Raw genomic sequence first — 15,234 nt, 5'->3', positions numbered from 1 at the left:
AACACACTAGTTGTGAATAACCGGTCTATCAAAACTGGTTTTGTGTTTTTATAATGATCCACAGTCAGTTGATTGTAGCCTGTGCTTTCACCGGTTATCAAAAAGCCAATGACAGTCTTAATGGTAAACTGTGGTTAATTCCACAAAAGGTAAAGTAGCCTCTGCTGCACACTTGAGAAATGATCGATGACCCAAGATTTGCATAGCAGCCGCCTTGAGATTGAGGCACACATTTGCTAAATGACGTCTCTTACTCCAGGAATGAGACATGTCTGTTTAAAACAGATCAGTAGATTTAGACTCTTACATTTGTCTCCACGTTCACCTTTGTAGCTTGCTATTGTTTATGAATATTAAAGAAGAGCCCATAATGGAGAAGGAAAACCTACTGTTTCTCCGCCGGCTCGGTCTTCTTTAAATTCATAAACCATATTCCTCATCCTTAATCTGCGACATTAGTAGAACTCTCTGTCAAATGAACGACTTCTTTAAAAAAACGTCCGGTCTCTAGAATTCCCTAAAGGAACCTATTCAAAATGTCCGAGGAGCTTCTTAGACTACAGAAAATCTGTTTGCGTGCCCCATGTACATGTATAAATAGTATTAATTTTATATCCTTAGCAAGCTGGACCATTCTTCGTTCCATTTAGATGTCAACTGTTGTAAAGAATTAACAGTTTCAGTTGCATAATCCTTGCATGTACAATGTAGATGCTTAATCTGCATTCTTTTTATTTTGTAAAGAAATGTAAACAGATTGCTCAAAGCAAGGAAGATGATGAGGTTGTGAACAAGCCTCATGTTTCCGATGAAGAAGACGAAGCGCGACCTTTCTTTAATCATCCTTTCAAAGTCAATGAACATAAAGCCATTTCTTTCAGTTTAAATGTAAGTACCATTATTTAAACGGTTTGGTCAATCACTGCGAGTTGAGGTGTATATTGTGTTTACTTTAATAATGACTTTAATGGAAGCGAACTAATTAGATTGTTTAGGAGGAAATAACTATTTTGCTAATAAAATATTCGAATGTGTCAATTAAGAAATAAGAATTCCTGCTCATTATTTAATATAGTAGCTAAGAAGGAGGATAGATTGTAGTTGTGGTAGTGGTTTGAGTTATCAGATATTTGAAATGGGAATCAACCGTGTGGGATGGTATGATCATAAAAATACGTGTTGGCGCAGGAAACCTCACAGCTCCCCGCCTCCTGCAGGCATGGTGCCTCTCTGCCTAGTTATTGTTGTGTGGGCCCTTGGAGTGCCATGCTCACACCTGTTGCTCTGGGTCTGCAAGTGACTGATGTAGCATGTGGTTAATCTGTGCCATGGGCTGTTAGGCCAGTGTTACGGGATCATCAATGTAGTTATTATGGTGCCTATGTTTGACAGTATTACCTCTGCACCTCAAAATAGCATCGCCTCTAACAGTCCCAAATACTAGAAGAAAAGGTTGCCCACCAGGAGCTGGCACTTGTGCCTTATAACATAGATATCTGACATATATCATTGCGACTTTATCTGAAGGAGTTTAAATGTGTCTTGTGTGGTTGATTGTGTATTAGCCTAAAGCATGAGCTCTATCATTACTGTGACACCCCAATTCCCTGCCAAGCAGTATCTGCATCCATAGGCACACTAGAAGAACCCACCTAAACAATGCAAATATGCTTCAAAGATGTTGTTTTAAATATCAGGAACAGGAATTAAAATCAGTCACCTGAATGTCCCTGCCCTGAACTTTCTTATTTCTCCAAACTGCAGCAGTAGTGACATACCGCAACTGGATTTTCAACATTTACCATGGGCTTCTTGGAGTGCAATGTACATCAAAAAGTTTTGAACTATGGAAGACTTAAACCATCATCATGCTAGCCTATTCATCTTGATAAGACATAATAAACTCGACCATCTTGTAATCAACTGTGTGACTGATCTTTCAAAGTCATCTATCCTCCAAAATGGAATAAACAGCAGTAGACCAGACGGCATCTCCTGCAAATAATCAGTGTGTGGAGTAGTATACCGCCAGCAGATACACGACGCCTTAACTTTGACTAATATGGTGCCACAGCATGATCACAAATGTTCACTGTATGGATTTTCAGCCCTGACTTTCTGGATTACGTAGGGATACAAAGGAACATAAATGAGGTCCATATTTGGCTCTGCCATTTTGTTGAATGATTTCCCTCAGGAAACCCACGAAACCTAATGACTCCCTAACCCACTTTGAAAACTGTAACCTGATTAATACATGGCATGTGAATTGGCATTATCCAGTTTTTTGTTAAAACTAGGATTTATGGATGCTCAGCCAGTGTCGCTTTAAGCTCTTCTAGTTTCCATCTGCTTTAGTCTACGCCTACTTTTTCATAGTAACGTTTGTATTATTGCCCTGGTATATGATATTTTGTTCGTAACAACATTTTTATCTGCTTATTGCTCTTTGATTTCCCCTTGTTATGATTGGTGATCTGTCTTATTGGGAACATGGATGGCTCGCTAAGCTGTTGAGTAACTAGATTTGTCGTAAATGTAATTTATGAAATGTGCATCCAGTAGGGCCTTCAACAAGTTTTTCTGTTATACAGCCGCTACTGTATGGACCAATATGCTGTTTTTTATTGTTTCCATTATTCCCTTGTTTGTTTTATTTTATCATTTCACTTCTGATGCATTTGATTCAAAAATATCCCTTGCAGTTGTCTGACACTTTGCACTTATTAAAACTGGTGTTTCTTTGTGTAGAGAGAATGTGTTTAGCAGTTTGTTAGCTTGTCCTATATGGAGGCACAATAATTGGTCTACTTTCAGTCCAAGCTATAAAAACATGGACACATGATTTGTATTTGTTCATATCAAAGTTACCTTGTTTTTAGCAGCCGCAAAGCTCCAAAGAAACATATTCTGTTATTGCATAGGATTTAAGAAGAAATGTGGGATTGAATTCATGAACAAAATTCATTTAAGTGGAAACAGATATTTCTGCAGAAATAGTAGGTTGTCCTTTACATTGCCAACTCAATTTCCTATTCATTAATATGCCAAGGGGTCTGAATTCAGATCATCAAAAATAAATGTGAAAAACCTTTTAAGTGCAAGTAAATTTCACCTGGAGGGCTCCCTTTTGGAAACACTGAGGTATGGAGTATAGTTTTCACATTCATATATTATAGATTTTATAGTGTAGCAAAGTGGATTGCAGAAATTAATATTTTTTTCAAGAGATTTAGCTATGGTTGTTTAATCTTTTAGATCATTTTTATTCCGTAATGCAGAGACTGGGGGATCAAGGGTACCTTTAACCTAAATGAAGTATGGCCTGGGCCTCTGCGATCTGTCTGGGGTAGGCGGCCCAAAAGTAGGTAAGCAAGTTTTTTAAGGGGTGTACCACTTTTGTAATATGCTTTTCTGTGCATTTGATGTACTGTAGAAGTAAATCTTTTGGATTGAAAAGAACCTGATGGTTGACGTTTTCCAGCTGATAATACAAATGTCCTTAATCCTAGTTATTAAATTTCTCTTTAATATCCTGCTATCTTTAACCTGCTCACGAGTGAAATATTTTTTTTTATTTTCTTACGGCAACATAAGAAGAGTTGATATTTCTGTGTGTTTTTGACTTAGTTGATCCCAACAACCTTCTTTTTCATACAAATCTAGCAGCCAAATGAATTACTGCTGCCTATTCTGGTACCTCGTGCAAAGAAGTTCTCTGTCGATCCCTTCTTGTGTATCCCAGATCCCATAAGGAATTCTCTAGATGCTGTTAGAAACTTAGCCACATATCGTCATGTATGCTTTTTCGGAAGCCTTACATGAAAGACAAAAGTTCCCCAAGTACCATACACATTTCTTATTCATAGGACATGGCTATATATATGTATTTGTCACTGAGCACCAGGTTTCAGCGCGGCAAGCCTAACTAAATGGCTGTCACACCCCCCTACACTGGGCTTTTGAACGTCATCGGAGGTTGAAAGGTCCGGAAGACTCTATTCAAATTCCTGAATAGGTCCCAGTTTACTCACTTATGGATTATTATGATCTAGATGAAGATGGTTGCAATGATGCTCCTCCAAGAGACTTGTGCTGTTTTTCATATGTTTGTCTCTACCATATGGCCTGTTGCATTTACTGGTCATTATTTAGAGGCTGAAAAATTATACCCTCATAAGGTTCCTTTCCCAAAACATAACATTTGTCGGGTCAGAGATAGTGAGGAAGTATGAGACCAAAAAGGACTGAGTGTAGTTGTACCTGAAGGTGGCAGTCAAATTAATGGCAGAATGATTCTGTGATGAAATGAGCAAAAGGTGCTCGTCACTTCTGTAACATCTGCCAGAAAATGTAAGGTTGTAACTATACAAGTCAGAATGAATATAAGCTGGTGGAAGTAGCTTGCAAACTTCTCAGCATCATTTGGTGTTCTGTTTCTGGTGCTTTTAACTGGTTTTCTGAAAACATAATTGCTTCTTGAATGTTCTGCTGCAGTAGCAGGAAAACCCTAGCACATATTGTATGCGGTCAAATAAATAGCTAAAGGAACTCCTTATGAAAAGGCTTGAGATACATGGGTAGGCAGAGAGGAATATAATTCTACTTTGCCACTAGCTGTGAGATGGAAGGAGGAAGGGATTGGTAGGAGCTGTATCATTATTCGTTCTCCTATATGGAACCTCAATACCCAGCCTTAGGGGTACTTATCCCTGCCACCTCATTCCCAAAGCTTCACTCCAAGAGCTTCACTCATTGCGTTTTCCTTCTGTCCTACCTTCTGTGAGCTAAAGTAGTCACTTACTATTATGTGTACAGGCAGGATCCTGGACTCAGTGTAATATTAACCTTATTTTCTGAAATGATTAGGGATATTGGGGATATACTGAGAAAATACTGGTGTGATCTTTATTCTTAAATGACATGAGAAATGTTCTTGGGTCCAAGGTTTACTCTCAATGGTCCTTGTGGGGTGGGGGAAAAGTGCTATGGACCCCTTCTCCATTGAAGCTGAATTTTAAGGAAGAAATTACCAGAACATTAGCGTCCTTGTTTGTGAGATGAAGCTTTTTTAGTGGACTCCCAGTGCTATGCAAGAAGCACAGTGAATCCTGACCCTCTGCCTAGGAGTTCAGTGTACAACATCCTGCCTACTGGATCTGCTTGGAAAAAACGGATATGTTTCAACACTTAAGCAGAAGGTATTGCATAATTGTGGTGGTTGTGTTTGCTCATCTGGTGCATTTGTTTTCATTTTTAAAAGTTGCTTTTAATAGCATTAATAAATCCTGTGTGTGTGTACACTAGAGGCTACTCTACTCATTGAATCCAATTATTCAGTGCTATTTTGTGACAAGACGCAATTACAAGGGCCAGGAAGATGAATCCAAAAAAGAAATTGATGGAACAGATAGTGGCACAACAGCCTGCCACATGCTATTTCTTTAGGGTGAGATAGATCTTTCTCCTTATGGATAACTTTTATGTTGCTGGTTATGGGAGCACAGAAGTGCTTTGGCGAAGGCTCCAATCAAATAACAGAAAGGGTTTTTAGAACCCAAAAGTTTAAAAATGGGGCGGGGTGGCGAGAGAGCTACAGTGACACAATAACATGCCTCAATTTCACAACGGTTTGTGATCGATCACTTGGAGTATTGCGTTGCAATTTTTTTTTTATTATAGTGATCCTCTAGGCAGTCCTATTTCTAGAAAAGAGAATCTGCTCTCCTTTGTAGACTTAGCTAATCTTACGGATTTGAAGAAGATTAAACTCAAAAGACTCCTTTTTGGTGCCTAGAACTCATTTTATCACAAAGTTTACTAGTGACTGTACCTGGCAAATTTTGTTGAAGCAGCGTTGTTTAAACACTAGTTGAGTAACTATAGCTAGAAGCATCATCTCAAAAATGTTCTTTTCAGCAAGTATCGGACTGCAGATGGCTGATTCTCTTCTCTCTCAAACCTTGGAAATCAAAAGGCCTATGCATTGGCCTGCTCCAGCACCAAATTGCTAAAACATAACAGCAGCTAATTATAGCCACTTCCCTTGTATTGCTGCTATGTGTTTAACCGCATCAATGTGGCGGCTTTTCCCGCTGTACGCGGTAATTTTGAAATTACCGCGTTACATGACGAGCTTAGCTCGTCATGAGCGCACGGCAGGTTACGCTCATGACGAGCTGAGCTAGTCATCAGCTCCAAAGGGGTTAACCGAGGGTCCTGAGGGCTGGTTTTACTTGGCATTAGTGCATACGTTTTAGGTCATGGTAATGTTTTGAAGCTTTTGTAAAATACTTGGTAATAAAGAGCAAAACATATCTCTAAACATAGGTAAACAAGAACATTTTTCCTGTTGCTTAGCTAATTTTAAATTGATTGCACCATCCTGAATTCCATGCTGAAAATTTCGATGAATTCTTCACTCATACGCTTTCAATATCTCTGCTTGTGTAAGGTATATTGGAACTATTTTACAAGGGGAAATGCCCTTCGAGGCATTTTTTAACCTAGCTATTCTCAGCTTGAACATTATAATCCAGAGGCTACAGCATCTGAGCATAGCTTTTAAAGTTCCTCTTTTAAAGAGGAATACTTGAGTATACGGATGAACAGAACAGTTTCTTAGTCGAAACACCATATTGTCAGTAAAAGCGAGCAAAATGAATCCTCCAATTTTGCATACAACGTAGTGGCAGCTGTAAGATTATTCAAAATTGTGCTTAATGGTATAAGAATTTTGATCCACTGCCCTGCCTGTTTTCACTCCTCTTTGACATGTTTCTTTTTATTCAATCCATATCACATATTTCTCAGTGCTCTATTTCTTTATCGTATACATGGGGGATTAGATTTATTTTGCTTTCTAACGGATCAAAGAAGAAACATGAAAAGGATCCTCTTCCTGTTTGTATGCAAAACCTGCTTGGCAGTGTTGCAGTTAAAGAATGTTTTTTACCAATAATGTAAAAGAGATCTAGGGGGTTTGGACTCCTTGATAACCCTGCTGAGGGTTTGCAGCTTCCTGAAAAGACTAGCCGCAATGATGCCTTCATCTCCATGTTTTCTCAGCCTTCTTTCACTCCACTACTCGTCAAGTGAGTTCAAGACAAAGGAAAACATTCTCACCAGTATGTTGAAAAGTATCACATTGAAGGATCAATCCTAGTCTTCAAGTTTGACCAGTTCCTATAGATTCAACTCCTCATTGTTCCCTTTAGAGCGCACTGTGAAAGCACATATTGCCAAAGCTCTGAGCAAAAGCTTGGACCTGTCCTAGGTAATTGTGCTGCACCATCTAGTTGTTGGACATGGAACAGCTTCTTCAGTATCGTTTTGGGACATCTGCCATGGCTGGAGTCTGCATGGTTCCTCATAACATAGCCAGTAATGGCCAAAAACATATTGCATTGTCAGATTTTCTATTTTTCCATCATTTTTGATAGCACAGAAATGAGTAGTATTTAAATATCAGCTTTTTCAGTGCCAAGAAGAAAAACTGTGTGAATGACTGGAGAAAGTGGCTGTTAGAATCAAGATTTTTTTTCGATTATCTGGTGCTAGGAACCTCAAACATCAGCTCCACAGATTATATAGAAAAGCTCTGGCTTAATTTTGTGTTTTCTGTACTTTTCACATGCTTTTTTGGTTATAAGAACCTTTTTATTTCAGCAAGAAATGTCATCTTCAAAATGTATGGATACGTTCGCCACTTTGTGCGTGGCTGGTCTATTTTCAACATGACCCTGTTCCCAGCATACGGTAGTTCAACTCTGGAAAAAGCTAAAAACTAGAGAACAAAAGTGCTGGGTGTTTGATACGGTGATGCAGGGTCCAGATCCACGTGTTGCATGTGATTAAATCTCCAAATTACTTTCCCAAAGTTATAAAGACTTTGCTTAAAAATGATGGGCCTGCATTGTCACTGAGCAGGTAAGTCATCTTAGCGCAAAACTCAGAAAAATAATTTTCACTAAAGATATTCAGAATGTTGAAATAGCAAACTTAACATAGTCACAAAATTGGCTAAAGATCATAGTACTCTAGCGAGATTCTTTGAAGACCACCTTAGTTTAGGGACCGAGCAGTCCTCTTTGAGCCTTTCGGATTGGGCTTCAGCAATCGGTAGGAAACCTCATACGTAGAATGCACTGAAAAAGAGGCAGAGCAATTCCAAAACAGTGATGGAAAATTGACCACGTGTTGCTTGTTTTTGATACTCTGAATTATGTTCCCAAAGTTATATATAAAAAATAATTGCAAAAGAACGCTACGCCCGCAGTATCATTGAGCCATCATAGTACAAAACCTGGGAAAATCTGTCGGAAAATAGGCGAACGATCCCAGTACATTGGTGCCAAGACACACAGAGGAAAATTGGAAAAAGACACTCAAAAACCATTTTGCCCTGATTTAAGATAACCGTAATTTAGGGACTGAGGTGTCAACTGCTATTTCCTTTGAGTCTCAACATCAAAAAACCTGCATAACATGTCATAAAAGATTTGTTAAATATCGCTGGTGTGGAAAATTGTATGTACGTTGCAAAGATGAAATCATTTGATAAATGACAACAGTCTGCTTTACCAAACCTAACAATTATACTGAAACTAAAAGGTGCAGTTAATTAGGTAAGTAGATTTTATGTAAAAATCTGTTTCTCTTAATGCACAAAATAGACTTTAATGGGAATCACTTGTAATTCTCTCTAATTATCTAAATAATAAATCTGAGTTACCATTGAATTAAACTCTTTAAGCCGTTTACTGATTGCTAAAAAAGAATGTACTAATCTAGATCAAGCATTTGGTGTATCAGTGTTAAAACAATGCCTGATAGCATCCGGACATGTGTGATTATCCACTATTAGGAATAGAGATTTAAGCCAAAAACGTTGTTGGCTATCCAGTTATTTGGAAATGCACAATAAAGTAAAATAAATTCAGAGGCAGTAAAACACAATCTATATTTATAATCTTCCTGTGTTATTGTTGTAAATGTTATTTTGGTATATTCTTTCTATCACCCTTTGCTGTTCCATTGGGTATGCTCTGGGGAATACTAGATAGGGAATGTGGAATGTTCTGCTTTGCACTGAGAATCTGGAGGGTGGTTGAGAGACCATTACTGGGAGTTATGCTGTAGTTGGGAGTGTATCTTCTTTGTAACAAGCTTCCTACTTTGGATTGTCATCCCTGCCCACAAGATTCCTTCCTCATTGGCGGCAAGCGGACAACCCTTCTACTACTGCTGAGAAACTTCGACACCATTTGATTGTTGTGGTACACTTCAGCTCATCATTGCTTCAGATTGCAGGGCTCCTGAAGGTACTGTCATTATGTTTCTTAAAGACCTCGATCAGGTGTTTCTATTGGCCCTCTACGATGCGGGACTTGGAGGCATTAATCCTTTCTTCATTAAGTTGCTTATTAGATACTGTTACCATTTCTTAGTGGCCTCCCGACTCCAGTCTCCGCCTGTCCCTGAGCCACACACACTGCGCTCGTGTCCGTGCAGCTCCTTCGGACTCATGCTCCTTTCTGCATGCTGGAATCCAGCCTCACACTGCAGCCTAGTGCTTCTGTGCCGCTTCGTATCATCTACAGTCAGCCGTATTCCACCGCACGTTCTGGTGAATGCCAACAGCAATTTTTAAACTTACCTGCTAAACACAAGTAGTCCCTCCCCTCGACCTGCTTCCAGTCACTTCCTGTCTGGATTGTCAGCCTTGCAATTACAATAAAAGACCGACTTCGATGGAGGACTATTTCAGAAAATGAACTGTCGTATTTAATATCAGTACTTCGTTTCATATTGCAACTTAACACGAAGTTTTTTTCAGGATGATTATGGGTACGTGATAGAGTACCAGTGGAACATTCTTCTTGCATTTTCTTCTTTCGCTGCTATTTTTTTTTTTTTTTTCCCTTTTATCTCCACTTTTCTTCCTTATTTCCTTTTGGGTTTTCTCCACTATCGTTACATTACTGTTCTTACCTATTTTTCCTATTCTGCACTTTTACATATTCTTTTTGCACATTCTCCTTATGCAAAATTTCTCTTTTTTTTTCTTATTTTCTTTTTTTCTTCACCTGGTGAACCTGTTCCTTCCTGGGCAAAAATGGAAGGCGGTTTTTGTAAATTACTTGAAAGTTTCTGGTCCAAACCTTTCTCCAGGAAAAGAAAACCTCTATTAATACATTGTTTAGGGGCAAAAGGACAAGAATTTTTTGAGAATTTACTAATTTCAAATTTGATAAAGGAGAAGTTGTTGCTTCACAAACTGTTGATTTGGCACATCGATCTTTGCTTTCTACTCAAAGTATCTATCATCTTACAGTGTTACTACTTTAAGAAGAGAAGGCAAGAAGAAAACAAATCTTTTGAGGACTAGGTCACTGCCTTACGTTGGTAAATTGGCATCCACCTGTAACTTTAGGGACAATACAGAGGAAAAGATGAGATCAGTTCATGTTGAAGTGCAAATGTGACAATACTAGAGAAGCACAGTTTGGCAAAAAGTGATCCTAAACTCGGTGAAGTTGTTGTAATTGCAAAAGGGTGGAACATTCTTTATTGTGTATACAAGAGCTGCAAAAAGACAAGATGTAGTTCCAGTGTGCTTTAGATGTGGTAACCTTAACCATTTAGCTAATTCTAAAAATGTGTTCTGCCGCGATGTGGTTTTAAAATAATTTGGTAATAAAGGTCACTTCGCACAGTGCTGCAAATCGAACATCTCAAGGGGGCCCTTTCAAACCTTTCCTGGTGACCTGCAAATCTTTCCCGGGGATCTGCTGTTGTGCTGCGTGGACAAAGACGCCCGTCCCACGCGTCTTACTGCCCTGGTGGGACTCGTGGTCCCAGGGTGCACCGCATTACCCTTGCTGCCGCCTGAGTGCCCAATTAAACACAGCTGCTGCTGCTGCAGGGGGAGGCGCTGTCATCGCGGAGGAGGCTGGGCTGGGCCACCCCCATTGACTTACATCGATAAAGGTACCGTTAAGTTAAACTCGTTGTCTAACTACTGGAGGCACTGTTAATTGTTATAGTGACTGGTACTGTTTTCGTTGTTGGGATTCTGTGTTTGGCCCACAATGAGTAAAAGGAAAGGTGCCGCTGGGACACTTGATGACTTTCTAACTAGAGCAGAATCAGTACTTTGTTACGAGATTGAAATGACACAGAGAAGATTATCACTCGATCCCTCCAACCTCCCAACTTACAGGCAATCTACTGTACTGTCACCGGTTGTTACTACATATGAGAACGATGGTAGATGTTTGCAAACCTCCCCTGCTACCCCAAATCACTCTGTGATAGAATTGCTTCAAACTAAAGAGGGGCAGTTAAGGGCAAACTAATCGGGGACTGCTGGGATATTTTTGAGACCAAGACCGCAAAAACAAGTAGAAGCGCCGAAGGGGAAAACAAAGGAGAAAAAAACTGGAGACAAGAAAGGGAAGTCTGGGTCATCCGCAAAAACTAACAAAGGGGACCCAAACTCAGACACATGAGGAGGGTTCATGTAGAACAATTGGGGTACAAACGGATATTGATTATTCCTTAAACCAGGGAAGGTTAAACGTGACGGAGGAAGGGGAAGATCGTACTGTTGTGGAAATTTTTTTAAATGCTTTAGATTTAATACAGACACAAATAGCTGAAGGTTTAAGAGCGAAACTGATGGTATTAGATAGTAAAATCGATCAGTTGAATCTTACTATAACTAAACTGTCCACTGTTATTGAAGAAGGTAACAGGATTATTGAAGGGGGGGCCTCCCTTCTATTGGAATTGACGGCAGAAAACAAGGAGATTGCGAAAACTAAAGATATGGCACAAGGCTCCAAAGGCCCTAAACAACCATGCCCTGTTTCTGTGAATTATACCAGTACAGGGAGTAGACCTGAAGGGTCAGGGGACAGTGCGCCCCAGAGTAACCCTCCTTCTCTATTTGACAATCGAACAAGCTACGCGGGGAACGATAGCGCAAGGGTGGTCATCCACAGCCCAAAGGGGACTGACCTAATACCCAATCCTGATACTCTGAGTCTACCACCAGCTGCATGTCCCTACATACTTGTATTAACGGGTGTACCTGCCCTAAGGAGAGACCAGAGGGAAACTTGGGACAATTTAAAGAACAAAGTAGTTGAATGGCTCTCGAAATATAAAAGGTTTAGTCCATATAAGTAGAGTGAAATCCTGATGGTGAGAAGGGTAGGGTGGGTGAGGGATTCACCAAAAGACATACTAGGTGACTGTATTGTCGTAAATTTTAGATACCCCCATACTGTCCACAAACTATGGAAAGCATATGAGGAGATGCCAATCCAAAAGAGCATTCCGTTACGTCTAAACAGAAGAAACAATCCAGCATCTTAGTAAAGAAGGTGTGCTTTAGATGTGGTAATCTTAACCATTTAGCTAATTCTAAAAATGTGTTCTGCCGTGAATGTGGTTTTAAAAAATTTGTTAATAAAGGTCACTTCGCACAGTGCTGCAAATCGAACATCTCAAAGGAGAAACTGTTTGAGGTGTGTTGCAGTTACACTAGTATGTTGCTACAGGTAATCAATGATGCTAATTGTGTGCCCGGCATAGATTGTGAACACCCCTCAGACAGTGTTTGTCTAAATGGTATTGAAGTGTTCATAATGATGGATTCGGTGGGCTACACTTTCTCTTGTCTCGGAGAAAGATTATGCTGAATATTTTTGGGTAATGGTCAAACTCCAGGATCCTGACATTCTGCCAGTCAGTTATGGGTAAAACCCCATTGAGCTGATTGGGTTCTTTTATGTAAAAATAGAGTTCCGCAGTATCGTTGCATTTGGGAGAATCTATGTCCTGGTGAAGGGCGACCAGGTTTTGAGCTGGACCCATCAAAAGAATTTTCGGCATCTATTTTGATCCCAATTCCTTTTCCCAGGTTCAAGATAGAAAGATTGACTTCACATCGGAATTATTTATGCATTAGTTTCCTCAGTTCTTTTCAGAAAAGATTGGTTGTGTCAAGGGTAATCTGCATCGCATTCGGTTGAACGGAGCAGCAGTACCAATTGCCAGTAAATTAAGAAATTTACCTTTCAGCGTACTAGAGGCATTTTAAAAAGAACTTCATCGTTTGTGCGGCGGGAATAATCGAGATGGTTGAAGCCTTACAATGGGTAATGCAAGCGCGCACCAACCTAGACTTCTAATCCTCTTTATCACGTGCTGTCTGTCTTACACTTCCTGCTCTGACCATTTGATAATAGGGAAAGCATTTTGTAAAGTCACTAGTATTGCCGCCCTATGCTATCGGGAACAGGAGGGGGTTGACAATACCGTTATCCTGCTGGTAACTGGTTTTAAGCAGGGGGGCTGACAATAGTGCTTATTGGGCTGATAATTGTTTTCAAAGTTTATAAAGTTTTAAATACTACCAAAATTGTATTTCTCTTACCTGCACTTTAAAATTTACTCCACATCTCGCTGCTTTTAGCGGGAATCTGGGGCTCTCGTTCTCCCTTCCAGCTCCATCTTTGTTAGCGCTCTAGTGCTGTGGGCTGCTTAGCATATGTCTGCCTATTTAGGACGGGCAATGCAAGCACGCAGCGTGCAGGCTCGCCGGAGGCGCGCTAGAGGCAAGTCCGTCTGCGCCCCGGTCGTGCCTAGCGCCAGCCATTCTAATGTCCAAGTCAAGGTCAAGACAGGATAAGATACTCCAGGGAAGAACTGCTTAATATAGGTGAGAAGGACGCATGGGGGAAACATCAAGATGCTCTTGTTCATGATAAAAACACTTTAAAAGCACCATCAAGAGATAATTAATATGTTAGAGATCATGGATTTGGAGGCCCTTTTTCTAACAGAGAACTGGATTAACATTGACTCCCCCGTACAAATGGGCTTTGCTTGCCCAAACGGTTATAAAATGTTCCATAAACCAAGGGCTGCAGGGAGAGGAGGAGGGGGGGTTGGGGTGATTTTCAAAGAAAAAATGGGATTTTGCACCACTAGGGGTAGACTATGTTGGGGGGGATCGAACTACTGGACTTCTTGTTGCAAGAGGCCAAAGGTAGGCCATTAACTGGCATGGTCTGTTATAAGCCTCCAGGTTTAGATACCCAATATCAAGCATTATTTGACACTATCACCAACCTGACCCCAACACATTCAAGAATGATTTTATTAGGGGATTTCAACTTCTGGGACAATGGGAACTCAGGCAACCATTTGAGAGATCTAAGGCAAACATGTGAGAATCTCAGTCTGAACCAATTGGTGCAACAGACAACCCATCAAGGAGGGCATGTTTTAGACCTCCTGTTCGCCTACCAGACTGAGACATAGGTGGTTGATATTCTGCCTCAAAGCTGGACTCATCATTCTTTAATCCATTTTAGGATTATGTTGCCTGGTCCAATGAATAATAATAGTCAGTCAGTGACTTACCGAAAGGGAAGAGAATGGACCAAGGAAATAAGAAATAGAACAGACCCAACATTCTTGAATCAGAACCTCTTTGCCCTGAATGACTCAGTGGAAAATAACTATCATACATACTGCAATTACATAACTGGAACACTGGACCTGTTAGCTCCAGTAAAAAGACTTAAAAGTAGGAGGAAAGTTTTAGCCCCTTGGTATCGTGAGGAGCTGAAACTAATATGACCTACATGTAAGAAGGCTGAAGGGAAATGGAGAAGAGCTGGATAGGAAAGAATTAAAGTTGGTACAGGCCCGGTACAAGGAGTATCTCCAGGTCAAAAGCAGATTTCTGTGCCAAGTCTATTCTGCAAGCGCCTATCAGTATGAAAGCACTCTTTAATATCTTTAGGGACCTGTCCAGTCCTGCCTGTACGAGTAATAAGGTGGTCGCATGGCAAAAACTTTGCGATGAGATTGCTACTCATTTTAATGAAAAGATCTCCAAAATTGTTGGAGGTCTTGATTCAAGCAATATTAGCGTTAAGGATTATTTACCCCAGTCGCTAGGTGAAGAATTTAGGGTAGAAACTTCCCTGGAGCACTAACGGTGGACCTCTTTAATAACATTGCCCAAAGTGTTCCTTAGGGCTTGCCCCTAGACCCTCTTCCACACAGGATTTGGAAGTCATTCAGGCAAGAAATCTTTCCCTGGCTGCAGCAGATTTGCTGTCAGTCCCTGGAAGGAGTGCTTCCAGAGGTATGGAAGCAAGCAGTGGTGACCCCTTCCTCTCCCCCCCGCTTAAGAAATCATCTCTGGAC

The 15,234-nt window shown here is 40.3% G+C and overlaps 1 protein-coding gene across 6 annotated transcripts in view; it reads left to right on the top strand.

The window, feature by feature from the left end:
* The window catches only part of SON (SON DNA and RNA binding protein), a 661,708-nt gene that overhangs the window by 255,761 nt on the left and 390,713 nt on the right, over window positions 1–15,234 (top strand). For all 6 annotated transcript variants that reach the window (XM_078656944.1, XM_078656949.1, XM_078656946.1 and 3 more), the window contains one exon: window positions 745–888. In XM_078656944.1, coding sequence (XP_078513070.1) covers window positions 745–888 — 144 coding nt within the window. The remainder of the gene's footprint in view (window positions 1–744; window positions 889–15,234) is intronic.

This window comes from Lissotriton helveticus, chromosome 8, assembly GCF_964261635.1.
Source record: "Lissotriton helveticus chromosome 8, aLisHel1.1, whole genome shotgun sequence".
Classification (NCBI taxonomy): Eukaryota; Metazoa; Chordata; class Amphibia; order Caudata; family Salamandridae; genus Lissotriton; species Lissotriton helveticus.
Note: the sequence above shows the minus strand (reverse complement) of the source record. Positions and strands in the feature narration are given on the sequence as shown.